At 44.5% G+C, this 27,374-nt stretch overlaps 1 protein-coding gene across 4 annotated transcripts in view; it reads left to right on the forward strand.

Moving 5' to 3' along the window:
* The window catches only part of VPS8 (VPS8 subunit of CORVET complex), a 223,278-nt gene that overhangs the window by 91,839 nt on the left and 104,065 nt on the right, over nt 1-27,374 (forward strand). For all 4 annotated transcript variants that reach the window (XM_084638357.1, XM_084638358.1, XM_084638359.1 and 1 more), the window contains 7 exons: nt 5,725-5,776; nt 6,200-6,242; nt 8,174-8,246; nt 12,250-12,369; nt 13,321-13,392; nt 25,208-25,327; nt 26,570-26,626. In XM_084638357.1, the coding sequence (XP_084494483.1) occupies nt 5,725-5,776; nt 6,200-6,242; nt 8,174-8,246; nt 12,250-12,369; nt 13,321-13,392; nt 25,208-25,327; nt 26,570-26,626 (537 nt within the window). The remainder of the gene's footprint in view (nt 1-5,724; nt 5,777-6,199; nt 6,243-8,173; nt 8,247-12,249; nt 12,370-13,320; nt 13,393-25,207; nt 25,328-26,569; nt 26,627-27,374) is intronic.

Here is a 27,374-nt window from a genome sequence, read left to right on the forward strand (position 1 = left end):
AGCTATCCCACAGAAGGTTCCTCAGGTTCTGGTAGGATGGGAACAATTGCCAGTTCAGAGTACTCCAGTAGGGTCTGGCAACAGCACCCAGGAAGGTTGTCTTAGTAGTGGCAGCACAGCTGAGAGAAAGCAGCTACAACGCCATCTTCCTATACTTGGATGACTGGCTTCTAACAGGCAGCTCTTTGAGTGATGGTCCCTATGAGTGTTCCACACGTGTGCTCTCAGTTTGAAGCACAAGGAGAACTGTGCATGTACAGACCAATGGACACTGCTTACTAAAAATTTCCAAATTCAGGTGCATGGTGCACATGCATATCTGTGTGTGGTATACAGATAAGGACCACACATCTTGAAGAACTCCAGTTACAGGTAAGTAACCTCTATTTCCTATCTGGAAGTTCAGTCAGCAATCATGTTCTTGTACCATCTCCTGACATAGAATCATAGAATATGAGGGTTGGAAGGGACCCCAGAAGGTCATCTAGTCCAACCCCCTGCTCGAAGCAGGACCAATTCCCAGTTAAATCATCCCAGCCAGGGCTTTGTCAAGCCTGACCTTAAAAACCTCTAAGGAAGGAGATTCTACCACCTCCCTAGGTAATGCATTCCAGTGTTTCACCACCCTCTTAGTGAAAAAGTTTTTCCTAATATCCAATCTAAACCTCCCCCACTGCAACTTGAGACCATTGCTCCTCGTTCTGTCATCTGCTACCATTGAGAACAATTTAGAGCCATCCTCTTTGGAACCCCCTTTCAGGTAGTTGAAAGCAGCTATCAAATCCCCCCTCATTCTTCTCTTCTGCAGGCTAAACAATCCCAGCTCCCTCAGCCTCTCCTCATAAGTCATGTGTTCCAGTCCCCTAATCATTTTTGTTGCCCTTCGCTGGACTCTCTCCAATTTATCCACATCCTTCTTGAAGTGTGGGGCCCAAAACTGGACACAGTACTCCAGATGAGGCCTCACCAATGTCGAATAGAGGGGAACGATCACGTCCCTCGATCTGCTCGCTATGCCCCTACTTATACATCCCAAAATGCCATTGGCCTTCTTGGCAACAAGGGCACACTGCTGACTCATATCCAGCTTCTCGTCCACTGTCACCCCTAGGTCCTTTTCCGCAGAACTGCTGCCTAGCCATTCGGTCCCTAGTCTGTAGCTGTGCATTGGGTTCTTCCGTCCTAAGTGCAGGACCCTGCACTTATCCTTGTTGAACCTCATCAGATTTCTTTTGGCCCAATCCTCCAATTTGTCTAGGTCCTTCTGTACCCTATCCCTCCCCTCCAGCGTATCTACCACTCCTCCCAGTTTAGTATCATCCGCAAATTTGCTGAGAGTGCAATCCACACCATCCTCCAGATCATTTATGAAGATATTGAACAAAACCGGCCCCAGGACCGACCCTTGGGGTACTCCACTTGATACCGGCTGCCAAGTAGACATGGAGCCATTGATCACTACCCGTTGAGCCCGACAATCTAGCCAGCTTTCTACCCACCTTATAGTGCATTCATCCAGCCCATACTTCCTTAACTTGCTGACAAGAATACTGTGGGAGACCGTGTCAAAAGCTTTGCTAAAGTCAAGAAACAATACATCCACTGCTTTCCCTTCATCCACAGAACCAGTAATCTCATCATAAAAGGCGATTAGATTAGTCAGGCATGACCTTCCCTTGGTGAATCCATGCTGGCTGTTCCTGATCACTTTCCTCTCATGCAAGTGCTTCAGGATTGATTCTTTGAGGACCTGCTCCATGATTTTTCCAGGGACTGAGGTGAGGCTGACTGGCCTGTAGTTCCCAGGATCCTCCTTCTTCCCTTTTTTAAACATTGGCACTACATTAGCCTTTTTCCAGTCATCCGGGACTTCCCCGGTTCGCCACGAGTTTTCAAAGGTAATGGCCAATGGCTCTGCAATCACAGCCGCCAATTCCTTCAGCACTCTCGGATGCAACTCGTCCGGCCCCATGGACTTGTGCATGTCCAGCTTTTCTAAATAGTCCCTAACCACCTCTTTCTCCACAGAGGGCTGGCCATCTCTTCCCCATTTTGTGATGCCCAGCGCAGCAGTCTGGGAGCTGACCTTGTTAGTGAAAACAGAGGCAAAAAAAGCATGGAGCACATTAGCTTTTTCCACATCCTCTGTCACTAGGTTGCCTCCCTCATTCAGTAAGGGGCCCACACATTCCTTGGCTTTCTTCTTGTTGCCAACATACCTGAAGAAACCCTTCTTGTTACTCTTGACATCTCTGGCTAGCTGCAGCTCCAGGTGCGATTTGGCCCTCCTGATATCATTCCTACATGCCCGAGCAATATTTTTATACTCTTCCCTGGTCATATGTCCAACCTTCCACTTCTTGTAAGCTTCTTTTTTATGTTTAAGATCCGCTAGGATTTCACCATTAAGCCAAGCTGGTCGCCTGCCATATTTACTATTCTTTCGACTCATTGGGATGGTTTGTCCCTGTAACCTCAACAGGGATTCCTTGAAATACAGCCAGCTCTCCTGGACTCCTTTCCCCTTCAAGTTAGTCCCCCAGGGGATCCTGGCCATCTGTTCCCTGAGGGAGTCGAAGTCTGCTTTCCTGAAGTCCAGGGTCCGTATCCTGCTGCTTACCTTTCTTCCTTCCCTGCGTTTCCATCTTTGGAAATCTGCATAAACATGGAAAAGTCTGCTCTAAGTCCCATGTAACTCATACATTTTATAGGGGAAACCATGGACTCAGCCACAGGAAGGGCCCACCTCCCTGCAGACAGATTGTATGTTGTGAGGAGTCTGATTTAAAAAAAAAAAAGAGTCCCTCTCAAACACTGAACAATACTCCAGATCCATCTTTCTTTGTAAGGTCACATGGCCTCCTGTGCTTGTGATGCCATTCAACAAATCTATTGTCTTGCATCATGATCACTGTAGCCACAATCTCCGTCAATGTCAGGGCTTCACTCATCTGGTAGATGAACCCGAAACACATGCGTTGGAGTCTCTTTCCTACCTCCCACACCCAGGATGTTGGTAATCATTCACTCATTCCTCTTAGATTGTGGAGCCCACATAGGCAATCAGATGACACAAGGTAGGCCAGGATGCATAGCAATGTCTTGGAATTTAAGGGCAGTCAGACAGATATAGTGCACCCCAAGTACTCCTACCTATCCTGACATGCCCAGATAATGTCAGACAACATGACTGTCTTCTGTATAAATAAACAAGGAGGGCAAAATACCTTCCACTGTGCATGGAGGCAGTCAACTTATGGAACTGGTGTACCTGGAATCACATCACAGTTTTGGAGTCATATTTACCTGGCGCTCAGAGTGTACTGGCAGGCAGCCTTAGCAGGCACTTCTTCACTGAACGTGAATGGGAGTTACACAGTTCAACCTCAGTAGCATCTCTTTGATGTGCCTATTGTGGACATTTGTAAGGCGGCAGTCTGGAGTTCTAGCCACACTTTCATAAGCATTACGCTTTGGTCCAAGCCTCTTCTGCTGACGCAGACTTTGGAATTGAAGTGTTACAGATATCTGTACTTCCATCCTTGCACCCCCTTCCTACTTGGCTGCTGCTTGCCGGTCACCCACCTGTGGAATACACACAAGGATCAGCACTCAAAGAAGAAGTAGAGGTTACTTACCTCTAACTGGAGGCTTTTTGAAATGTGTGGCCCCATCTCTATTCCACTACCTGCCTGCCTTCCCCTCTGCTTCGGACCATGACCGTGTTTGTGGTAGAGAAGACACTGAAGAAGTGGTCAGTCTATATCTCTTCTTACCGCTCGGTACTGAGCAGGAGGAGACAGATCTAGGATGAGGGTGTGGCCCAGTGGATGCTACTTGAAAGATATTCCAGTCTCTGGCCCAGGGAGCTGATGCGTACCACATGTAAAGTACAGATGAAGATCACACGTCTTCAGTTACAGGCAAGTAACCTCCATTGTACACCCCTTGAATATAGTCCTGATGGCAAATGCTCTTGAGAGAATTCTGTAAATGTAAGAGTGCTTATTATGAAGGCATCACTAATGACTACATAGCTGTGTTGCAATGTGCAGGTACAGTGAGACAAATCTTTTTATGTATGAAAAATCTGTTGTCCAATTTACAATATTTACAGTTAATTTTCTGAGATTGCAAGTGAATCTTCAGTAGTTTAAGATAGTGATTTTCAACATGTGATCAGTGGATCTCTGGGGGTCCACAGACTAAGATTTCCAAAGGGGTTTGCACCTCCATTCAAACATTTTTAGGCGTCCTTAAATGAAACAAGGTTGAAAACTAGTGGTTTAGGAGATACCTATTTTTAAAACTGACTCCTTGAAATGTAAACATGCAGTCTAAAGTGTCCTTTGTATCTGTTTAGCCAACTGGCTTGTTTGTAACAGCTCAAGGATTAGATCCATGTAGCTATAAATAACTCCTCAGGCATAGCACGGTTTAATACTAACAGCGGTTCAGATTTTGAAAGCAGTGCAGGAAGTTATCCATTAATTTAGTGGAAGGCGTGGATGGCTAAATTCCCAGTACTGCCTTGAAAATCTCAACTTATATTTGAGTATTATTCATTGTTTCTGTCTAAACTGTTGGGTAATGGCTATTCTGTACAACAAATGCAACTTGCATCCTAGGCAGTGAAATGCTGAAGCATAGCACCTGACTTCCTGTCCTGACTGCTCACTCTGCCTCCACTGCCCATCTTCATACCCACAGCTCAATTTATGCTCCCCTGGGGAGTCTCTGTCTGATGAATGTAGGGCTTCTTTCTGTCAAAGAACGGCTGATTTGTCAGCCAAAGTTAAGTCCCTCACTAGTGGAACTACAAACACCACTCCCAGGGCAAGGAGTTTTCTTCCCTCTGTCCTGGTATCAAGCCATGAAGTGGACAGGTTCTTGGGGAGACTTGCAGAAAATGTTTCCTGGGAAGGTGGAGCCTGTTGCTGTCCTAGGAAAACAATTCTGGTGGCTGAACATGCTGTGGCTCTCTAGAGAGCAGCCTGGCTCTAACATAGCTCACTAGGTCCTTGAGTTTGAGGCTCCCTCGGGTGAACCTTAACAGATGGTTTGGAAGCTTGTAGTGGTATGGGCTGGCTGGGGAGGGTTAGGCAGCAGGGCTGGGGAGCCATGGAGGCAGGAATCTGAGGCTGGGGGAGCAGGACTGATCAGCAGTGCTCTCTGACTGCTCCCTGGTACTATTGCTTATCTTGCCTCTGTGGCTCCCCGAGCTCATTGCATGCTAGAGTTTGCCAGCTAGCCTCTCTTTTTTTAATATGCACTCTAGATTCCTGGAAAGCAGCTAAGTACCACTAGAGGGAAGCTTTGATCTAACGGATCTAGGAAAGTTTATTTGACAAAGGCCGTTCTCTTGTAGATCATCGCAGGATTAGCAGATGGAGAAATGCTTCCCTAGCACAAGTGCATTTAGGGAACCTTTCTTTCTGTGCCTTCTTTTTTTGTAAAACTTGGTGAGCTTGTCCTTTCTCAGGGAGGTACCTTCTTAAACAATTCAGGTTATTAAACCAGGCATTGCTTTTGTCTTGTCATGGTCTACTTCATATTCTCTGACACTCTTTAGCTTTGTGTTCCTTTTTAGGCTCTAAGCTCTTTGGGGGCAGGGACTGACTCGACTTATTTGCGTATTGCTGACCGACTTGTTGGCACTTAAATGATGTGATGTATAACAATTAAACAATAGTGAAACTTTTCTCTTTTTCACTGTTGTTGCAGAAATTGTTCAAAGTCATTGCTCCTCCCCTTAATGCTGGGAAGTCTCTCACAGGTACAGCATGCTTGGCTTTAAGATTTTACAGCTTTGATACTGTTTGATATTTCTAGTGTCTTTGATCACAAGTTTAACTGATCTCTGATCACTTCTAATTTAGGGAGGTGGGGAGGAGATGATGTTACTGTTTAGGACTCCAGACTTCACACAGCCTATAAATACATCTTAAGTACTTTCTTCTTTAAACTGTCTTCATAGTTCTCAAGCTACTATCCTTTCTCAGACAAACATGCTGCAAATATGTAAAGTTATGGAGAATGGAAAAATTCCATAAGACTGTACTGACACCACTTTTGTTATGAGTAACAATGAACACTCAAGTAAATGAGATTTTCCTTTCAGTAAATAAAGATTAGATCCCTATTCCGTTGTCTAGTTATTTGGATGAAAGGTGACAAAAGACTTTTTCTATGTTCTTAGATGAGAAAGTGGTTATGGGGAACAAGCTCCTTGTGTACATAAGGTAAGATACTGCCATAATGTTTATAGATAGCACTTAGAATGCATTTACATGTTGAAATTGCTGTACAGACACTAATCCTCCCAATACCCCTGTGATGCATGGTAGGTGGAATTCTGTGTCATGCAGGGAGTCAGAATTTATTATCATAAAATCTGTGAAAGGTAGTAATATCTATGTTTTACAAAGCATTTAATGGAAGCAGAGAAATGAAGTGACCCTTGGCCACACACCAAGTAGCACAGGTGGGATTAGAACTTGGGTGCTCCTGACTCAGGCTTTGGGATACTGTCTTTGACTTCATATATAGAGATTTGGTGATAATGCCTCTTTCCACGCCAACTGCAGCAGAGTGCTCCCCTACGCCAGGGCTTCATAGCCCAGAAATCCATCTTTAACCTTTCGTGTTGGCAACCTTTGTGGATTCTGTAGGTGGTTCTGCTTGTGGTAATAAATAGTTTCCTCTGTTGACCATCCTATAATGATACAAAGTTGAGAGGCATCATCAATACAGAGGAGGACTGGAATATTGTACAGGAGGATGTGTATGACCTTGAAGATCGAAGTAACATAAATGGGATGAAATTCAGTTCAATAGTACAAATGCAAAGTTGTGCACTTAGGGTCTAATAATAAGAATAGTCTAGTGTCCTGTGGCCTGTAATACTTCAGTCTAATTTCAGTTATTGGTACAGGTGCTGGATGGTGATGGTGGCCTGTGGTATACAGGAGGTCAGATTATATGATCTGGTGTTCCCTTCTGGCCTAAACTCTATGCCCCTATGACCAATGCTGTTCTGAGATTATTGGCCAATAGTGGTGCCACAGGGTGCACTCGCCACTAGTGATGCTGTCTCCTGGCTATCCTGGGGATTAGCTCTGCAAGGTGTTATGCACAGCCATCACTACCACCCTGGCAAAGTTTTTCCATTATCCTCTTGTCCTCCAGAACCCTCTCGTTCCAGGATCCGCAGCCACCTCCTTCATGACTCAGCCGTCCCCTTCCTGGGTATCAAAGTCCCTCTTGACAAATGGTCTCAGGCAGTCTTTCTGCTCACTGACCTGCCAGTGCCACTCCATCAGCAGTGAGTGGGAGGACCTGGGCTTGCCCTCTACTCTGGATCCTGGCTTGGGGGCCCTCTTGTTGGCAGTGAAGTTTGACCTACCCCACACTTCGCTGCTTTTCCCCTGAGCCTTGCCTACTTCTCTGGCTTTTCCCCCTTCTCTAGGCTTGCCAAGGCACACTTCCTTCTCCAAGAGAGTAAGTGTAGGTTACTTGCCCATAGCTCCCTTCACGTGTCCTTTCTCCCAGGGAGTGACTGCAGACTCCTTCCCTGCTGCCTCTTCTGTTGCTGGCTTCCTGGCTTATATAGGCCCCTCCAGCTGAGTGTGCTTCTAGTCAATTCCCTGCTTCCTGGCTTCTCCAGGTGCAGCCTGTGGAGTTAATTGGCCCACCTGGCCATTTTAACCCTTCTGGGCCTTGTGTGGGTGAACACCCCATTACAGGTGGTTAATATCCAGTCTCTACTTCTTGAATCTGAGCAAGCCACATCCAAGATTCTAATGAATCTGAAAAGAGGAGACTTGGTGGTGTTCCAAATGCTGTCCAAAATATACATATATGAAAAATAGTATGTTTCCTCTCTGAAAGTCCCAGTGCCACCTCCTGTTCCCTGTGCCACAGTTCAACACTGATTGGTTATGTTTATGCAGAAAACTGGGATTCCCTTGTGGTAATAGCACTGTTAAGGATACATGTTTATCCAGTTTTGTGCTTTGATATGAAGAACTGATTTTTTTAAAATGCATATTGAAGAGTAGGCAGCTCCAAAATGGGCAGGGGGTGGGGGAGACAGCACTGTTCCAATCTGTTTAGGATTGGGAGGTACTAGGTCAATGCTTTGTAGTAACTGGTTTCTTTCCTTGTCCCACAGCTGCTGCTTAGCAGGTCGTGCTTATCCATTGGGTGATATTCCTGAAGATCTGGTACCCTTGGTTAAAAACCAGGTGAGTATTAATTTGGATGGACACTGTTCATCATAGGGAATGAAGCAGGTATTGCAGGACTGTTGATAAGAGATGAAGGATCACCTTGTCTTAAGTAATTTTTATCTACTGGGTAGGTGTATGACAGAAAACTACTGCAACTTGGGCATCTGCAGCTCTGTGAGTTTATAACCCACCATGGATTACCACACAGGTGTTTATAAAAAGGCTGACATCAAGCTTAATATTTCTCTTGCTTCCTTGAGAAATGGGAAAACATGCAGTCCTCAGTCTAGTCTCTAGACAGACTTTGTGACATTAGGCAGCATAGGACTACGGAAATTAAAGATGGAAAAGTTCTAGGTTTTGAGCTTTCATTATAGCTGACCTCTTAGGACACTTGAAGTGACGTGCAATGTGTGGGTAGCCATGCATTCAGAAGTAGTGAATGATTGTAGTGCTCCTGAATAGTACTTTATTGACAACAGTAGGGACGAAGTCATTCAGGACTTATCTACATGGGGGATTTAGTGCACAGTAAACTAGGGTGTGGATATAAAGCATGCTAGCTGCTCCACACTAACTTTCTGTGTGGAGGCTCTTACTGCGCATTTAGGGCAGTTTATCTTAGTACACTTCCAAAGTGTATAAAGCTAATGTAGACAAAGGCACTCCTAGTGCTCAGTGAGATTGTCTGCAGGGGAAGTTAGCTGCTCAGCACTTCTGTGGGCTTTTCATCCAAGTAAACAAACTCTCGGCTACAGAAATAGGTACATTTAAAGGCCTTGGCAGTACAACCTTCAGCATCCCTTCCTCGGTATCTCTGTGGCTAAAACTTTGGCTCATATCCAAGGCCTCTTTTGCCTTAACCGTTGCAGCTACCTCTTCCTGGTTCCCCCAATGCTCATATTTGCCTTTTAAACTCTGCTGTTTAGTAATCCCGCTGCTGCACCTTTCTCCTTCAGTACCTCCACTGGTTTTCCCTTCACCTTTAGCATCCCCTCCAAATGCTGTATCTGCCTCTTCAAGACCTTGCCCAGCCTAGTGTATCTTTCTCCTTTGTCACCCAGCAATTTGTACACTGTGTTACTCCTCTCTCCATAGCACTTAGAGGCAGGCCAGTCCTTTGCTGAGCTGAGGGACTTTTTTCTGCGTTTCTGGTCAGTTTTACTTCCCTAACTAACTTTGCAATTTGGTCTTTTCAGATTTTATCATTTTGGATCTAGAGTATGTGAACACAAGGTATTTTCTAAGGGACTGTGCTTGCTGCTTCCCTTGTCGTGCCTACTTGTCAAAGCAGAAAACATGGAGCAGGTGTTAGGAGCAAGCCAAATTGCTACAAAAATGAGCCAAACTGCTCTGGTGTGTTAAGGCAGGCTAGATCACTGACAGTGTTTCAGGATGCCAGGACCAACCTCCCAACGGATGTGCAAGCCAGGTGTGCCCCAGTTGCTGTGGCAGGCATCAAGCTACATAAGAACGACCATACTGGGTCAGACCAATGGTCCATCTAGCCCAGTGTCCTGTCTTCTGACAGTGGCTGATGCCAAATGCTTCAGGAGGAATGAACGGAACAGGGTGTTTTTGAGTGATCTATCTCCTGTTGTCCAGTCCCAGCTTCTGGCAGTCAAAGGCTTAGGAACACCCAGAGCATGGGGTTGACTGTGACCATCTTGGCTAATAGCCACTGATGGACTATCCTCCATGAATTTACATAAAATCCTTTTTTAACTCAGTTATACTCTTGGCCTTTACAACATCCCCTGGCAATGAGTTCCACAGGCTGACTGTGCATAATGTGGAGAAGTATTTCCTTTTGTTTGTTTTAAACCTGCTGCCTATTACTTTCATTGGGTGACCCCTAGTTCTTGTGTTATGTGAAGGGGTAAATAACACTTTTTCTCTCTACCATTCATGACAGACTCAGGCACTCTTCCCCAACAATCCTCAGGAGTTCCATGTCCTAGCTCAACATCTAAATTAGCACAGCAGCAACATGGCCCAGCATAGCCAGTACCTCAGTCTCCAGAAAAGCAGCAATGAGGGTCAGTGTCCCCTAGCTGTGCTTTCTTCCAGAGTTGTTCTGATAGCTCTTGATTGGCCTCAATGACTGTGGTTCTTGAAACTTGATACATTGTGGATACTTCTAGTACAAGAGGGCTTTCTATTTCAGGGTCTGATATTTCACCCCAATCTGGGCCTTCATTTAGCAGCCTGGGATCTGAGAAACACCGATCATTACTCTAGGCTACTCAGCCAAGGTTGTGGACACCACCTTGGATCTAAGAAAGGGTCCACCTACTGGGTATACAGTAGAACCTCAGAGTTGTGAACATCAGAATTATGAACTGACCAGTCAACCACACACCTCATTTGGAACCGGAAGTAAACAATCAGGCAGCAGCAAAGAACGCCCCCTCCCGCCCCCCAAAAAAGCAAATACAGTACAGTACTGTGTTAAACGTAAACTACTGAAAAACGGGAAAGCAGCATTTTTCTTATGCAAAGTAAGGTTTCAAAACTGTATTAAGTCAATGTTCAGTTGTAAATTTTTGAAAGAACAACCATAATGTTTTGTTCAGAGTTATGAATAATCTCCATTCCCAAGGTGTTCGAAACAGAGGTTCTCCTGTATAACTGACTGGCTGAAGTTGTACCACTGTTGGATTGACAAGAAAATGTATACAAAAAGCAGGAAAAATAAGGCATTGCCTTTTCTTCAGAGTGGGATTTCTTTGGGTTTAGAAGCTCATCCCAAGACATGTTACCGCAATTCATAGTGCAGTCTTGCATGAGGCCCAGCTGAGTTTCCCCAGTATTTGGACTGTTGGATGTGAATGGGAGAGTCGATTCTCAGGTACTTCTCCATTCTTGGCTCCTTCATGTCCAACAGTCTTACGCCTTGGCAGTGTCTAAGTTTTTTTTTCTTAGACATTTGTTCTGGTTGAAAGATTCTGCTGCAAATCTGAATAGTTTTGTCCTCTTAAAGATCTGACTTGCCTCCAACTGCTATGAAGGGATCCAGAAAAGAAATTCCCAAGTCAGATATTTTCTAATACTAAAATGCAGTTTGCTGAGATTACTGTGCTCATTGGCCGGGTCTAGAGGCACACGACTGAAAGTCTCTCAGATTTTTCTGCAGATTTGTTGTGTGAACTAGGCCAGGTCATTTCACTTGTCTGTTACCCAGACTTCATATCTATAAAGTGGGAATAATACCAATTTACCTACTGACAGGAGATCATGAAGGTTAGTGTTTGTACATCTCTCTGAAGATGTAAATTGCTATGTAAGTGGGACTTCTTTGTCCTATAAGGTTCATGGTGTGTTTCAGCTTGTAACTTATAGCTTCATGTCTGGCCTATGACCTCATCAGCGTTCACCATTGATTTTAGGCAAAATTGCGTTGTATATGGTGGTACTTTGAAGTTAAAAATGTTTCAGAAAAAAAATTCATATATAGGTGCCCTAAGTGAGGCATCTGAATAAGTGGCCTGAACTTTGAGGTGCTGAGCACCTTCAGCTCACATAGACTTCAGTGGGGATCTGCACCATGCCACTTATTTAGATGTCTAAATATGGGTCCAAGTGCCTAAAGTTCGATACCCAGGTCTTAAAAAGTTGGCTGTAATCATTTTTGCTCCTGGCCTGAATTCATCAGTAGGGGAGCATACAGAGAGGATCTCTGCTTATGCAACTGAGCTGCAGTAAAATAATGCAGTTGTGTAAGAGCTTTTAAGAAATCATGTGATATTTTAAACCAAACTGCTTTATGTATAGTGATACTACTTGCTTGTTGAGTTTATGCAACAAGGTAAACTTTCACAATGGTGTATGGAGCTCAATACCAGAATACTGTGCTGTACGTTCATCCTACACTATTTAAGACACTCAAGTAGAAATGGTTCTATTAACTTGTATTTTTGTGCTTAAAGAGTTTAGAACTCTTTCTTCACGTATTCAACCAGTGACAATGGGAGTAATAGTGGGAAATTATCAACATTTGTGTAAATATTCGTTGCAGGTGTTTGAATTTCTTATCCGTCTCCACTCAGCTGAGGCATCTGCAGATGAAGAAGTCTACCCGTATGTTCGTACGCTGCTGCACTTTGATACCAGAGAGTTCCTTAACGTTCTTGCACTGGTAAGAGGCAATTCAAGTTCAGCGAAGGGTGGGGGGGAGCTAGCTCCTCTATTCATCTATCGTTGCACAATCTCAAGTTATGTCTTTCTAAAAGACATACACTAGCTAAAGCAGAGGTTATTGGCTTGATGCAGGAACCATTTGGGGTACATCTACACTGGAATAAAAGACCCGCGGCACAGCCGGGGTTAGGCTGGGTCAGCTGACTTGGGCTGTGAGACTAAAAATTGCTGTGTAGATGTTTAGGCTTGCGCTGGAGCCTGGGTTCTGAGACCCTTCCCACTCCCGGGGTCCCAGAGCTCAGGCTCCAGACTGAGCCCAGACATTCTACACAGCAGTTTTACAGCCCTGCAACTTGAACCCAACAAGCCTGAGTCAGCTGACCCAGGGCAGCTGCAGGTGTTTAACTTCTGAGTAGATGTACCATTGGTGACATTCTCTGGCCTGTATTGTAAAGGAGGTTGGAATAGATGACCGTAATGGTTCCTTTTGGCTTTAAAATCTGACTCTGTTGTGTGCACTGGGCTAGCCATTCTCTTATCAAGCCACTGCTAAAATTGCAGGTGGGATAAAAATAACAAACTCTCAGGCTTGTGCTTCAACAGGAGAATGTTTTAATATTAACATTTTCTTTATTCATATTTTCTCTTGCGTTCACTTCTTTCCCTTCCCACTATACTTGTCTTATCTAATCAGTCTGTCTGTTCTATCACCAAAGTATCAAGTGCCTTAGAATCAGTTAAACAGGCCAACAAAAGAAAACAAGGGGACATTTGGCTCCTGAAAGATAGTGATAAAGTAACATGCTTACAAGGAGTGTGAAAGTACCTTTGTCACCCTTTTAACAAACCCTCTTGCTCATACTTGCTTTTGTTTATGGGAATAACATTGAAAAGCTTCTTCCCAAGTTGCCAAAGAATACTGCGGAACAAATTCTCTTCTCTAATGCAGACTTTTGAAGACTTTAAGAATGACAAGCAAGCAGTGGAGTATCAACAAAGAATTGTGGACATCCTGCTAAAGGTGAATGCGTGTAAAAAATTAACCCTTTGAGTTTCATTTAGACGGTATTATTTACAAAGTCACTTCAAAAGGCAGTGTACTGTAGAGTTAGGGTTAGAACAGAGGACTGATTAACAGGTCTTATGAGTTCCCTTTCCATTTCTGTCAGTGCCTTATTGTGTAACTTTCAGGAGATCACTCGACCCATCTGATGCACAGCTTGCCCATCAATAAAGTGTGTATAGTTCCTGCTGTGGTACCTGCTTGTCATGAGTGTTTGTTTGCATCTGAGACCTTGGAGGAGAAGCACTGTTTTATATATCATGGCAGAGATTTTGGTTTTTTGACTGAAAAATCTTGTTTCCTGGGATTTTGTTCCTTCTCAAAACCCTGCACCCAGCTAGCTTTCTCCCAACACTGTGTATAATAGGGCCTCTTGCCCAAAGATCTCATTGTTATAGATAAATCAGATTCCTTAAATCCTACTATCTGGAATCTAAAATAAATAAATTGGGGCTATTATGAATAAATATATAATCATGTGTACAATTTACAATATGTAGATTTTATTCTAAAATTTGCAAGCCATACAAATAAAACAAAAAAGGCAGTTCAATGCGAAGTTTTATGTTTTAATATTTTGAAGCAGAAGTAAACTCCCATCCAGTCAGAACATAGTTTAGGCTCAGTTCAGCTCAGGAGTCTGAGTTACAGGGTAAAGCACAAATATAGTATTTATTTTTTCACTTTTAAAAAATATCTGTTGCCAGAGCTCTAGGCTTAGGTACTGTTCAGTTTTCAAAATACCTACGTAGTTGTAGTAAATGCCTAAAATAGCACACAGCAAGGGCAGTTTTGGGGGGAGTATCATGGTTGGGGAGGAAAGCATCTGTCAGTTGGGGAAGGAGGTAGACCGGGCTGTGAGCAGGAGCTACTCTAGGTGTGTTTTTTGTCAGGGCTGCTTTGTACATCTAGTCGCAGACATCTTCTGTATTTCCAACCTCACTGCAAGAAGGCTATGTTCCACGCTCTCCAATAATAGCAAAATGTGAGTATCCTTTCAGCCCCCAAGCTGGCTCCTTAAAAGAGAAGCAAAGAAAGGACCCTTTTCATTTCCCTACTGAACCCCAAACTAGCAAATTGGACTCTAGGTGCCCATCTTCCTTTGCTTAGTTCCACAGTTCATCATAGCAGATATCAGCAGTACATCCATTTCCCCAAGCCCTTGCTCTCTAACTCAGTTTCACAAGCAGGGTCCTTAGTTTGGGATTCCTGTTGTTTCTTGATGCAGACATTGTCCTGAGGCCTGTCTCTTAAACAAGAAGTAAGGGCTGGGCCACCACAAATTTGACCTAATTTTCCCCCAGTTGGGTCTTGAAGACCCAGTGTTTCTTCAATACTGTTGGGATCAAAATAGGAGAGCAGCCCTTTTAAGAATGGCTTAGAAATCTGCCTCTGACTACAAGATGAGGAGGCACAGAAGTGTCAGCATGAAAACTTCTACAAATTTCAAAAGAGACTATTTCCAAGGTGAAACATTAAGGTCCTTTTTGTCCTGCATCAGGATTAAAAAACCCTTTGCCGGGGTGGATTCAAGAGTGAGCAAAGTTGGCAAAGGATGAGTGGATCCTTCCCAGCCCCTCAGCTGATAAGTTACTGAGGGATTATTAATTGGAGGTCCTTCCCATTGGAGGCCATAGCAAAGCACTTCCTAATTTTTCCTTTATCCTCCAACTTGCATCTGTTCATGGCAGTTTTCATTAGGGAAACAGAATTATCCCAGTATCCTTGACCAAAAATGGCCATTGCTCACCTCCACGCCAGCAGTATCTATTTCATTGCTGTACTGCATGTATGTAATTCGGGAAGAAAGGCACTGCACAAAGTATGTAAACTCGTTTAACTAGAGATTGACTAGAGAGTCTCGTGTCCTGCACTGGAGTCCAATGTAAGTATTTAATGATAACTGAAAAATTGAAACTACAGCTGCTTGTTAGCAAGGCACCTTGGTAGATAGACATTAAGGCATCTCTGAGAGCATCACCTGGGAATTCAAGCTTTTCTTCGAGTGATGCTCCTTGTTGTATTCCACTGTGGGTTATGCATCATGCATCCGGAGCTGGAGAATTTGAAAGTAGTTGTTGAAATGGATCTTTAATGGCCCACAGCTGGGCAGATTGTTACTGGTGTCAGTGAAAATTTGGATTCAATTTGCTCAATGCACAGCAGTTTATTTGAGAGAGCATCACACAAGCAGTAAAAGGTTATATAATAAGTCTCTCCATAAGCAGTCTCAATTTCCCAAGTCTAAACCCTCCGTAACTACGATGGCCTTACACGGTATCCTGAATGGCAAACAAAGCAGGTATAGCTACCAGTCCAGGATCTGTTGGCACTGATGAAGTCAGATTACTGTCAGCTCCCAGATACTGCTGTCCTGGCTGGCTTTGGTGGCTCGAACAAATAGAATCCTTATCACACCAAGGAGATCTGAATCTGTTGCTGCCCCACAGGACATTTTCACTCTCCTGGATGCAGAATCCTCTCCTCCATTGGGCCCCTCCATCTCTAAGGAGATAGTATCACTTCTGAGGGAATCAAACTCCTTCTAGCATTCATCACCCATCCCATACTCAGAATACATCTCCCCTCCAATGGCACCAAAGGTACTGCTACCGGAACTGGGATCAGCCTTCTCATTGGGAGATTCCAAACCACCCAATGAAACTTTCTTTCCTTACCCTACGTGTCTTCCACCGCCCAAAAGACCTGCGCTGGTTTGGGACCAGCCTCCACCCCATCTAAGTCTGAGCTGCTAGTCTATTGGCCTATTAAACCCTCTTACTGGCTATATTGGGGCACGGGGACCAGAAACCCCCCTTGAGGAGTTGATCCGATATTCGAGGGAGTCACCCCTTGCCTCCCCTCTAAGGGGAAGCTCAGATCTTGGGGAGAAGGAGGAACATGCTCCAGATCTGGTGGTTTGGCTGAAACCAGTAAGACTGCCATCTTCATCCCCAAATGAAGCGGTGAGTTCTATATCTCCTTCTCTTCTCTCCCCCACCCCCGTAATTACTTCTGAGAGTTCCAAGACCATCTTTGCAGAGTTTCTGGAGAGCTTCAGATTCCTCTTGAAGAGATCCACAACTCCCATCAGAAACTCTTAGATATCCTCCATGCATCTGGACCCAACAGAATAGCTCTTCATTAATGAAGGCATGAACCATATCATAGTTCACATCACAAACAACTCTTGAGTACTGATTGAGTCATGTCTGTCTCTCTTAGGTCATATGACCTCATGCACCTACATCACCCTGTTTGCAAAACTCCACCTTTGTTGCCTTCAAATGTGGCTGCAGTCAGTATACTCTCCAAACAGCCATTCCATGAATCTCATGGTAACAGTTTTGGCCAGCATAGTGTCTTCCCTGCTATGGTGGACAAATCCTCGTCTGGTATGCGTGCTCATCCACTCTCTCTTTCCTCTCTGGACAGGACCATCATTAGATGCATCCATATTCAGGTGGGGAGCCCACATGAACAGCTGTGCAGCACAATGTACCTCAACATCTCGAGAGTCCAGTATGCACATCAATATCCTGGGGCTGTAAGAAGTCCAGAAGGCATGCAAGTCCTGTCTTCCATTCATCCACACTCACCACATCCTTATAACGTCAGACAACATTACAACTGTCTCCTACATCAACAAACAGGGAAGTGTGAGATCCGCCTTCCTGTGGGCAGACACAGTCAGTTTGTGGAACTAGGGTGATTTGATTGCCGCTACACTATCAGCAGTCTAGCTACTGGGGAAACAAAAAATGTGCTTGCAGACTCCCTCAGCAGGCATTGCATAGTCAACAATGAGCAGGAGCTGCATGACTTGATACTGTGCAATATTTTCACTCTATGGGGGACCCCAACTAGGGATCTCCTCACCTCTCAAACAAACGGCAAATGCACCCCACATTGCTCCAGCGAAGCCATAGGTTGCCACGCCCAAAATGGTGCTCTGCTTATTCTTGGTCAGACCAGCTCAATTATGCCTTCCCTCTGCTACCCCTCCTGCCTCGAGTTCTATCCAAAATCTGGCATGATGGAGCACGGGTCATCTTGTTCACCCCCTACTGGCCCAGACAGTTCTGGTTTCCCAACTTTCTATGTATGTCACCCTTACCACCAATCATCTTCCCAGTGTTTTCCAAGCTCCTGACCCAGTGGAATGGCAAGATCGGGCACCCGATCTGTGTCCGTACCACCTCAGTGCTTGGTATTTGGATGGGCGTCATCCTTAGAACATGCATGTTCCACAGCTATACGAGACATCTTCTCTGATAGTAGAAAGGGCTCTACTAGAAAATATTAACTAGCTAAATGGAAGCAATTTTCTTGGACACATCAGAAGCAGTTTCCCAGAAACTATAGCTATTCCTCTCGTCTTGGCTTATATCCTATCTTTGAAGACCTCAGGTTTGCCCAACTGCTTCTTGTGAGTCCACTTGGTGGCAATCAGTGCATACCATCCACCTTACCAGGGCCACTTGGTCTTTGCACATCCACTGACCAATAGATTCTGGAAAGGCCTGAGTAAGAACATTCCCATCTATTCAGATGCTTATTCCCCAGTGGGACCACTACCTAGTTTTTTTCAGTATTCACAAGACTCCCCTTTTACCCTTCAGCATCTTGCTCCTTGTGTATCCTTTACGTGAAGGTCACTTTCCTTGTAGCCATCACCTCAGCTAGAAGGGTTGGCCAACTTGGAGCGATGATGGCAGGTTCTCTGTACGCTATATTCCATAAGGATATAATTTGCATCTACACACCAAATTCACCCTTAAAGTAGTTTCTGAATTTCACTTTAACCAATTGATTCACTTACTTATGTTCTTCCCTAAACCCCACACTTTTGCAGAGGAACGAAGACTCCAATCCCTTGATGTATGGCGGGCCTTGGCCTTTTACCTGCACAGAACAAAACCAATCAGGCATAAACCAAACCAATCTCCGTTCACACGATTGGAAAAACCAATCTCCGCTCACACGTTTGCAAGATATTTTGCCCTGATACAGGGCTTTTCTGCTGATGCTGCCTTTGGGATCGCAGTACTCTGCTCAGCACTATCATCTACCTCCTCGCACTCTCCTACTTAGGTACTGCTTGTCAGTCACTCATAGTGGAATACAATAGGGACCATCACCCAAAGAAGAAGCGGAGGTTACTTACCTATAATTGGAAGTTCTTAGAGATGTGTGATCCCTATCTGTATTCCCCTTTCCACCCTCCATCATCTCTGCTTTGGATCTTAACTGATTCTTAACGGTAGAGAAGGAACTGGACAGGCAGACGGTCTGATCTGCCCTCCCTTTAAACCCTTGGATGGAGGCACAAGGTGAGACGGCACAAGCGTGGACCAACGGACACTATTTTCAAATTTTCTGGCTCTGGACACATGGATAATACGGATAGGGACCACACATCTCTAAGAACCTCCAGTTACAAGTGTGTAAACTCCTTTTTCGATGGTTCCTTAACTGAGGCATCATTTGACTGAGGTACTCTGGGTATATCTGCTGTTGTAAACATTCACGTTATTAACATGTTTTGGACGGAAATCTTTCTTGCTAGTGGACAGAACATCAGCCTAAGTGTTTTCAGTAGTGTAGGGGATGAGCTATTTCATATAAATCATGTAAATAATTTTTATGAGAGCTAGAGCCATGTCCGTCTTTGGGGAGGAGAGGAACAGTGGTTGGGAGGGACTGGAACTGGAGCAAAAGAGAATGCAGTGAAGCAGGAACAGTGGCACGAAGAGACCCCTGTGAGGCAAGTGGCTAGGCAGCATGTTATCTATTGCTGTGCCAGTCACTCAGGATGGGAGCTGGTTTTGTGCTGTTGGCAGGTATGGAGAGAAGGTAAATAGCTGCTCATCCAGGGAGAGAAGGAAAGGCAAATTAGGAGAATAGTGGCAGAGCCGGCCAGGAGGGCTAGTTTATGTATATCCAAAGGTTCCAGTGTTCCCACAGCTTTTAAATCCTTTGATCTTAAATTTAGTTCTTTCACTAATTAAATGGTTCATTGAAATGAAAGGATTAGAACTGTTGACTCTCAAGCCTGAATCCATCCACCAATCTTCACTAAAAGGGTTTGCCATGTGTCATGAGACAATTGGAGGTAAAGTTTTGAAGGTCAGTCATAGTGACAGTGCCTCAGTCCTGCCTCCAGGGTCAAGTTGGATTTCTCTGCCTCCAAAGGACTGTACAGGTTAAGCCCCTCATGCTTGCTGGAGAATAGAAGCTTTAGGAGATTCTCTCAGAATACTTCATATAACAGATCTCCTTTCCTGTAACTTGATTGAATTTGAGAGAAAATATGCAGGAGGAGAATCCCTGCCTCGCACCTCCCTTGCCTGGCAGAACAGGAATAGTCAGAGCCCCTCAACAGGCAACTGTAAGAATTGCAAGTTAAACTTATTCTGTTCCATCTCTGTGACCCTGGCATTCTGTCATTCTTCCATTCAAAAAACAACTTAATCCAGCATTGAGTATATAGAACTCACAGCACACACGGGTGTCTGGGGCCTCCCGCAGTGTGAGGGAATTGCCTATTGCCCTAACTCAGACACAAAGATTCAATCAAGAATCAACTGACTTCCTCATGAATCTTTGGGCAATAAGTCACAAATTTTTTCACAGGTTTTAACTGTCTGAAGAATTGCCAAATTTCATTAGAGAATTGAAAATGTTCCCCTAACTACAGATAATGGGAAGAAGGTCTTTGTTACCACAAAAAGAAAAGGAGTACTTGTGGTTTTTGCGAATACAGACTAACATGGCTGCTACTCTGAAATTTGTTATCACAGCTACTTCCAGAAGACATACCCTTTTAGCAAGCAGGACCAGCGTTCCAAGTACCTCTTTCCCCTCCTCTCCTCCCCTCTGTGGGGAGCAGTTTCATTAGTACTCTCCTACTGGCTTCCAATAAATAAACAAATCTGATGCATCATTTATATGGTTCCCTCAAAAAAATCTTCCTAATGCAATCACATGTCAGCAAAAGAAAAAGTCAAGAGAGCACATGTGGTGGCCATTCCTTCTCCAGCTCTTTCTTCCCACATCCACTCATGCCACAGGAGTGTGAGCTCTCTAAACAAGAGTCTGTTATCAGTGCGGGTTGTAAGTGCTGGCTGTTTGAGATTGCTCAGGGGGTTGGAATGCAGACGAGAACCTCTGAAGATGGATGAGTGGGTAGACGATGAGGCCATAGGTATGTGATAAATGTTTTTAGCACATGGATATCACCTCCACATATTTTGTATGTATTCTAGTGACAGCAAAAAGGCTCATCTGTTTGAGAATGAAATGTGAATTTCTGCCCAAGCTTCTTTGAAAAGATATGGGGAGAGGGCTTGGAGTAAAAACCTTCTTTAAATCCTCCCCTCCTACTAACTACAGTAGGCGGCTTCTGTGCTTTAGTGGGTACAGGCCAATGTTTGCACTGCCTTGCAAGCTGTTGCTACTGTGCTGCACTGGTGAGTTCAGAACAATGTTGCTGCCAGCTGTGGACAGGCAGACAATAGCAAATGTGTTTTTTGTTGTTTGAATTTTTATTGACCTTTTTCTTTTGAATGTATCTGCTGCCAGTGCATTAGTGATAACAATTTTAGAGACCATGATCACATCCAGTGTGTAGGTGGCAGAATTGGAGTGAAAAATCTGTTGCGGAGGTGATACTGATAAGTATTTATTAATACTAGACTCAGTATTTATTAATACTAACTCAGGTTCAGCAAACAAAAGCTTTTTTTATGTTTTACATAACATGAGTCCTCAGCTTGAGAAACAACTAGCACAGATTCCTTGTGAATTTGTGAAAGAGGAAAGGTCCCTTTTAGTGATCTAGTTTATTTGACTAGAGGAATATTTTAGTTATTTTATTTCATACAGGAACCTCCACAAATCCTTTTATAGATAATGAAACATAAGGAAAAGCAGATGATATGGGTTTACCTTTGAAACATAACATGGTGCTGTTCCATGATTAACATCATTACTGGTCCCTATCTACCTTACAGTGGTTAAGATGACCTTTATGGACTGATCCTTTATCCTGGGTTCTTCACTCACTTTAGCATTAAGATAGTCTGTCCTGCTTCATCCAGTGTTTTCTCCCAGGCACCAAAGCTTGAGCACAGTTGAGTCCAGACACCCAAGCATAGGCATAGTCACCCCCCCATTATTCATCTGTGCATTCCTACCCAAGCAGGGGCAAGAATCCCCATTCAGGAGCGTCAGGGTGGCTCTCTGTTGTCTTTTGGGGCCAGAGAGAGATGTGAGTAGGCATAGGCTCCTTCTGTCATTCAGAGTTTCCCCAAACAATCGAACATGCCCAGGCAACCTTTCTTTTAATATAGGGCAGTGGTGTTCAGCCTGAAAGCAAAATACATTTCATCAAGGTCAAGGGGCTCCCACAGTGTGAGGGAGTTGCCTGTTGCCCTAACTCAGACACAAAGATTCAATCAAGAATCAACTGACTTCCTCATGAATCTTTGACACATGTTCTCTTCCGTGTTCTGCTCCATTTGTGTTGCTCAGGTGACACACAGGGAACAAGTTTCCTTATCCCCAGTAAGCATGGAGCAGGTATAGCTCACATGCCTTCCTCCTGTGCAGAGGTATGGAGGGGCAGGGGGTGCTGCATGCTGCCCTCTGGCTGTCCTTGGCTGGCATATGGTCCCTGGAGGACCATTGCCAACTGGCATATGTTAGCCCTAAGACTTGTTGTTTCTCAGCTTCTCCTCTTAGACAATCATAGAATATCAGGGTTGGAAGGGACCTCAGGAGGTCATCTAGTCCAACCCCCTGCTCAAAGCAGGACCAATCCCCAACTAAATCATCCCAGCCAGGGCTTTGTCAAGCCTGACCTTAAAAACTTCCAAGGAAGGAGCTTCCACCACCTCCCTAGGTAATGCATTCCAGTGCTTCACCACCCTCCTAGTGAAAAAGTTTTTCCTAATATCCAGCCTAAACCTTCCCCACTGCAACTTGAGACCATAACTCCTCGTTCTGTCATCTGCTACCACTGAGAACAGTCTAGATCCATCCTCTTTGGAACTCCCTTTCAGGTAGTTGAAAGCAGCTATCAAATCCCCCCTCATTCTTCTCTTCCTCAGACTAAATAATCCCAGTTCCCTCAACCTCTCCTCATAAATCCATGTGTTCCAGCCCCCTAATCAAGAATACTGTGGGAGACCATGTCAAAAGCTTTGCTAAAGTCAAGGAATAACACGTCCACTGCTTTCCCCTCATCCACAGAGCCAGTTATCTCATAATAGAAGGCAATTAGATTAGTCAGGCATGACTTGCCCTTGGTGAATCCATGCTGACTGTTCCTGATCACTTTCCTCTCCTCTAAGTGCTTCAGAATTTATTCCTTGAGGACCTGCTCCATGATTTTTCCAGGGACTGAGGTGAGGCTGACTGGCCTGTAGTTCCCCGGATCCTCCTCCTTCTTTTTTTAAAGATGGGCACTACATTAGCCTTTTTCCAGTTGTCTGGGACCTTCCCCGATCGCCATGAGTTTTCAAAGATAATGGCCAATGGCTCTGCAATCACATCCGCCAACTCCTGTAGCACTCTCGGATGCAGCGCATCCAGCCCCATGGACTTGTGCACGTCTAGCTTTTCTAAATAGTCTCGAACCACTTCTTTCTCCACGGAGGGCTGATCTCTCCTCCCCATACTGTGCTGCCCAGTGCAGTAGTCTGGGAGCTGACCTTGTTCATGAAGACAGACGCCCCTTTTGCTGGGCTGCCCTTGGTGGCTGCGTAGGGTGGGGAGCCATCCTTTGCTAAGTGCTCTCTTTGGGACTCCCAAAACTCAGCACAGAAGTTGGCAATGGAGCAATCAGTGTTGGTTCCCCCCCTTCTCTGATTCAGCAAACAGCCAGTGTGGGAGCTGTTGAGCAGCTGCAACAAGAAAGGCAAAACAGCTGTGCAGAATGCTCCTGGCTCACCAGAGCTGCTTGGGGGCTGCTAGGAAGAAGTGGAAGGCAGTTGGGGGGGCAACACCTCCTTCCTCCTGTATTGGTGAGGCTGATTCAAACACCTCCGTTTAACAATCATATAGTACAGCTCGGGAAACTCTGACACTAAGCACCCCTATATTCACACCTACGCACTCTTGTAATAGTTTCTTTCTTGCACAAAGATTATGTTGAGCAAAGCCTGTATTTTGCTAGATTAAGTTCTAAACTTTTAGATTCAGGTTGCATTTTTACTTCCTTATAACACTGTCTAACTTTCTCCCTTTTACTTAGCAATAGGACATAGGTTAAGTGATGCTAACAAATTTGTTTTATTTTAATATAAACTAACTCAGTGCTATGCTTAAAGAGAAGAGTGTATTTACCCCCGTTAAATTAATAAGCTGTGATGTGGGTTTTGTCTGTTTACAGGAGCAAAGGACCCGTCCAGGAGAGGGCTGGGCACTTGAGGGACATTTGGGGGAAATTCAGGACTGGAGTGTGTTGGGGTCATCTCTCTGGTTGTAACCGAGGCTGGTGGAAGTCAGTGTGTGACTGATGTGTTATTGGCAGGCTGCTGGGATCACAGCTGCTGGACCAGGTTCTGCAGCCGTGCATGCACAGACACTCAGGTGTGACCTGCATGCTGGTAGGCAGGTTGTGAGCAGCCCAGGTTGGGAGCTACAACAGCAAAGCGTTGGGAAGCACCCAGGATTACAGGGCAGTTAGTGAGACAACCCCTCACTGGTTTGGATTGCACCCCAGAATCGGTCTCTCAATTCATAATCAAATGATTTTTTTTTCTCCTTGAGTCTCCCTGAAGGGCTGCAATTTATAGGCTCTAAGTACTCAAGTTGGAAACTTTTGGCCTGGGGGCTCCTTAGATACTGAGCATGGCTAAAAACTTGGTCCTCTTAATTCAGCTGCTTCACAGGCATTCATGCTTGGGAACAGCACCCCATTGTACACATGCACAGGCAATGAGACCCTCCTGTTCATTCAGTAACTTATTTCCCAGAACATAGCCACAGATTTTCCTGTAGGAGTCCCCTCCCCAGACAGTGAAGTCTAGGCACAGATATCCCCTTTTTATTCCAGGGCTCCAGACAGCTAAGCTTGTTCAGACTTCCCTTTATTGAGAGTCCTTAAAGTATCAGAGCATGTGTGCAAATTCACACCCTTGGAAGCACAAGCACAACCCTGTCTACATTCAGTCAGGTGCCTCTACCATAGTAGTGGGTGTAGGCAGTCATGCACTTCATCTCTTCAGGTAACCATGTCTGAGTATGCCTTCCTTGTTAATTCAGGAATCCTCTTACCCAGCCATAGAGAGATACATATAGTTGCTTGGGTATCTAAGTGCAGCCCCACCTGGCTTCCCCTGTACTCACTCTGTTCCAGGCACTTGTGCCTTTTTTCCAGCTTTCTCTTATGCTGCTAGTCATGCACTTGCTTTCTTACTGGGACATCTGAGCTAATCTGAAATGGGAGGCAAAGCTACTTTTTAAAACCATGCAGGAATGAATACCCCACAGGGTGACTGTTAGTTTCATTCACAGTCTTCACGACAGAAGTACATTATGTTGAATGGGCACGTAAGGAAGTAGCAGGCTTGATCACTAGGCAGAGTTGTGATGCCACAACTTGGAAAACCTGTAAGATGTTGTGCTGCTCTCTAAACACCTCAGAGTTCACTCTGGTACAGCTAGTGTAACTTCTAGTGTGTCATGCTGTGGCGTCTTGTTTTGTGTGTTTCAAAGGTGATTGAATAATGGATAAATCATGTTTGTTTTTTCTCTTGTTCACAAGGTTATGGTGGAAAATTCTGATTTCACCCCATCACAAGTTGGCTGTCTTTTTACCTTTCTTGCCCGGCAGCTCGCTAAACCCAACAATACGCTGTTTGTAAACAGGACGCTTTTTGACCAGGTAAATGTTCCATTGTCACTGAGGAAACCTCAGCTGTATATGGAGGTCTCTGACATGCAGGTTCCACAAATAAATTGAAAATTGCACTGTAGGCTCAGGTGTACTAAAGATCGGTTACCTGCCACATAGTAGGTGGGATACTGGGTGGGGGCTCAGTGGTTGTGATTTCAGAAACTACACGGAGAAGGCAGCACAAAAGTGCCAATGTTTTAAATACTTGTTCTTATTTCAGCCTGCTGTGATTTATGTAATTATGTGAGATATGGGAGAAACCTCTGCTTCTGACCCCTCCACATATCTCCTGAGGTGAAGACAGTGTGCAGTAACAATGTTATAGTGTCTCTTTACCTTTTATTTTTCCTCAGACCCTGGAGTCTTTCCTTGCCATGGAAAGGCAGGCTTCCATCTGTTTCCTATAGATTTTGTGTGTTTGGGGAGAGTGCGGGTGTTGGGAAGGAGAGAACCAAAATGTTAATCTTTTGACACTGGCTGCAACCCTCTCCCTGAGAACAGTATAGTCATGCCACTAACTGTGGGGTGCCAGAATAAAGGGCTCAACAGATTACCTGATTTAAGCCTGTATCAATTAAGTATAATGTATATGGATTTGTATAAGGAATGGTTTAATACACAGCATGTTTCTGTACAGTCTGAAACTAGGGTATGCTGTACCTTACTAGGGGTTTGCACCAATTGGTGTACCAGTGCATACAAACCCTAAAGCAGGCAAGTCTATAAGGGTTATACTAATGGATAATAGCATATTTAATGAAAGGCGTCAGAGCCTTAGAGTAAGGCTCCACAAACATCTGAAAGTGAATGGGTGACTATAAAAAGTAATTTTCCCTCTGCTGATACTCTCACCTTCTCATCAACTGTTGGAAACGACCAACGTCCATCTTCATTGGATTGGCCTCCTTAGCACTACAAAAGTAATTTTCCCTCTCTTGATATTCACCCCTTCTTGTCAACTGTTGAGAATAGGCTACTTCCACCTTAATTGAATTGGCCTTGTTAGCACTGCCCCCCCCCCCCAAACTTGGTAAGACAACTCCCATCTTTTCATGTGCTGTGTGTGTGTGTATACTGCTTTCTGTATTTTTCACTCCATGCATCTGATGAAGTGGGTTTTAGCCCATGAAAGCTTATGCCTAATACATTCGTTAGTCTCTAAGGTGCTACAAGGACTCCTCACTGTTTTTTTAATATATAATGAAAATAGTCATCTTTCTCCTTGACCAGGTCCTTGAATTTCTATGCAGCCCTGATGACGATTCCCGACACTCAGAGAGACAGCAGGTAGCAGTCTTTAGAGGTGTATTTCACTATGTGTAAGAGACAAACTGGTCAAAAAAAGAAGTGCTAGGAATTACCAATCTCTAGAGGAGGGTTAACCTGGTCAGAAGACAGAGAATGAGTGACCACAGGCTGTATTGGAGCTAATGTACCAAAATGGAAGCTTTCATTGGGAGATGGGGGGTGGGAAAGGAGGGCAGAGCAGGGCACAGCCAGGAGCAGTGGCATAACAGGGCCTGGAGATGGGTACTATAGATCCCAACTACTGGGGTCTGAAACAGCCCCTTAAAGAGAGAGAACCTTTCTCCTGTCCCCAAATGAACCAGGGCCATCAGGAATCTTTTAATCTAGACTCCTGCAGAAAGTATGACACACATGGAGTTAACATGGCATTTGTCTAGGTTTAGCTGGGACAATGCATTCCCCCCACGCTGCTACCACTGCGATATCTGGGCTCAAGTGTTTTACTTCAATTCCTGTTTATGCTTCAGTCTCACTAGGTCTTACATGTACCTAAATGTTGTCTTTTTCCTGATATGTATAGCCTGCCTATCTCTGTGGAAGAATAACTGATGCTATGGGAGAGCTGGAGTTGGAGTAGAAAATGAAAATGTTCCCACTTAAAACCAGGACAAAATATGCAAATATTTAAAAGCCAGTTGAAGTAAAATCAATGCAGCTGTCTCACTTAGACAAGGCCTAAGTTTAGTTGCTTTTGTTTAATAATTAGTTTTCCATTTTGTAGCCTCTT

This window comes from Lepidochelys olivacea (assembly GCF_965140295.1).
Source record: "Lepidochelys olivacea isolate rLepOli2 genome assembly, chromosome: 9".
Classification (NCBI taxonomy): Eukaryota; Metazoa; Chordata; order Testudines; family Cheloniidae; genus Lepidochelys; species Lepidochelys olivacea.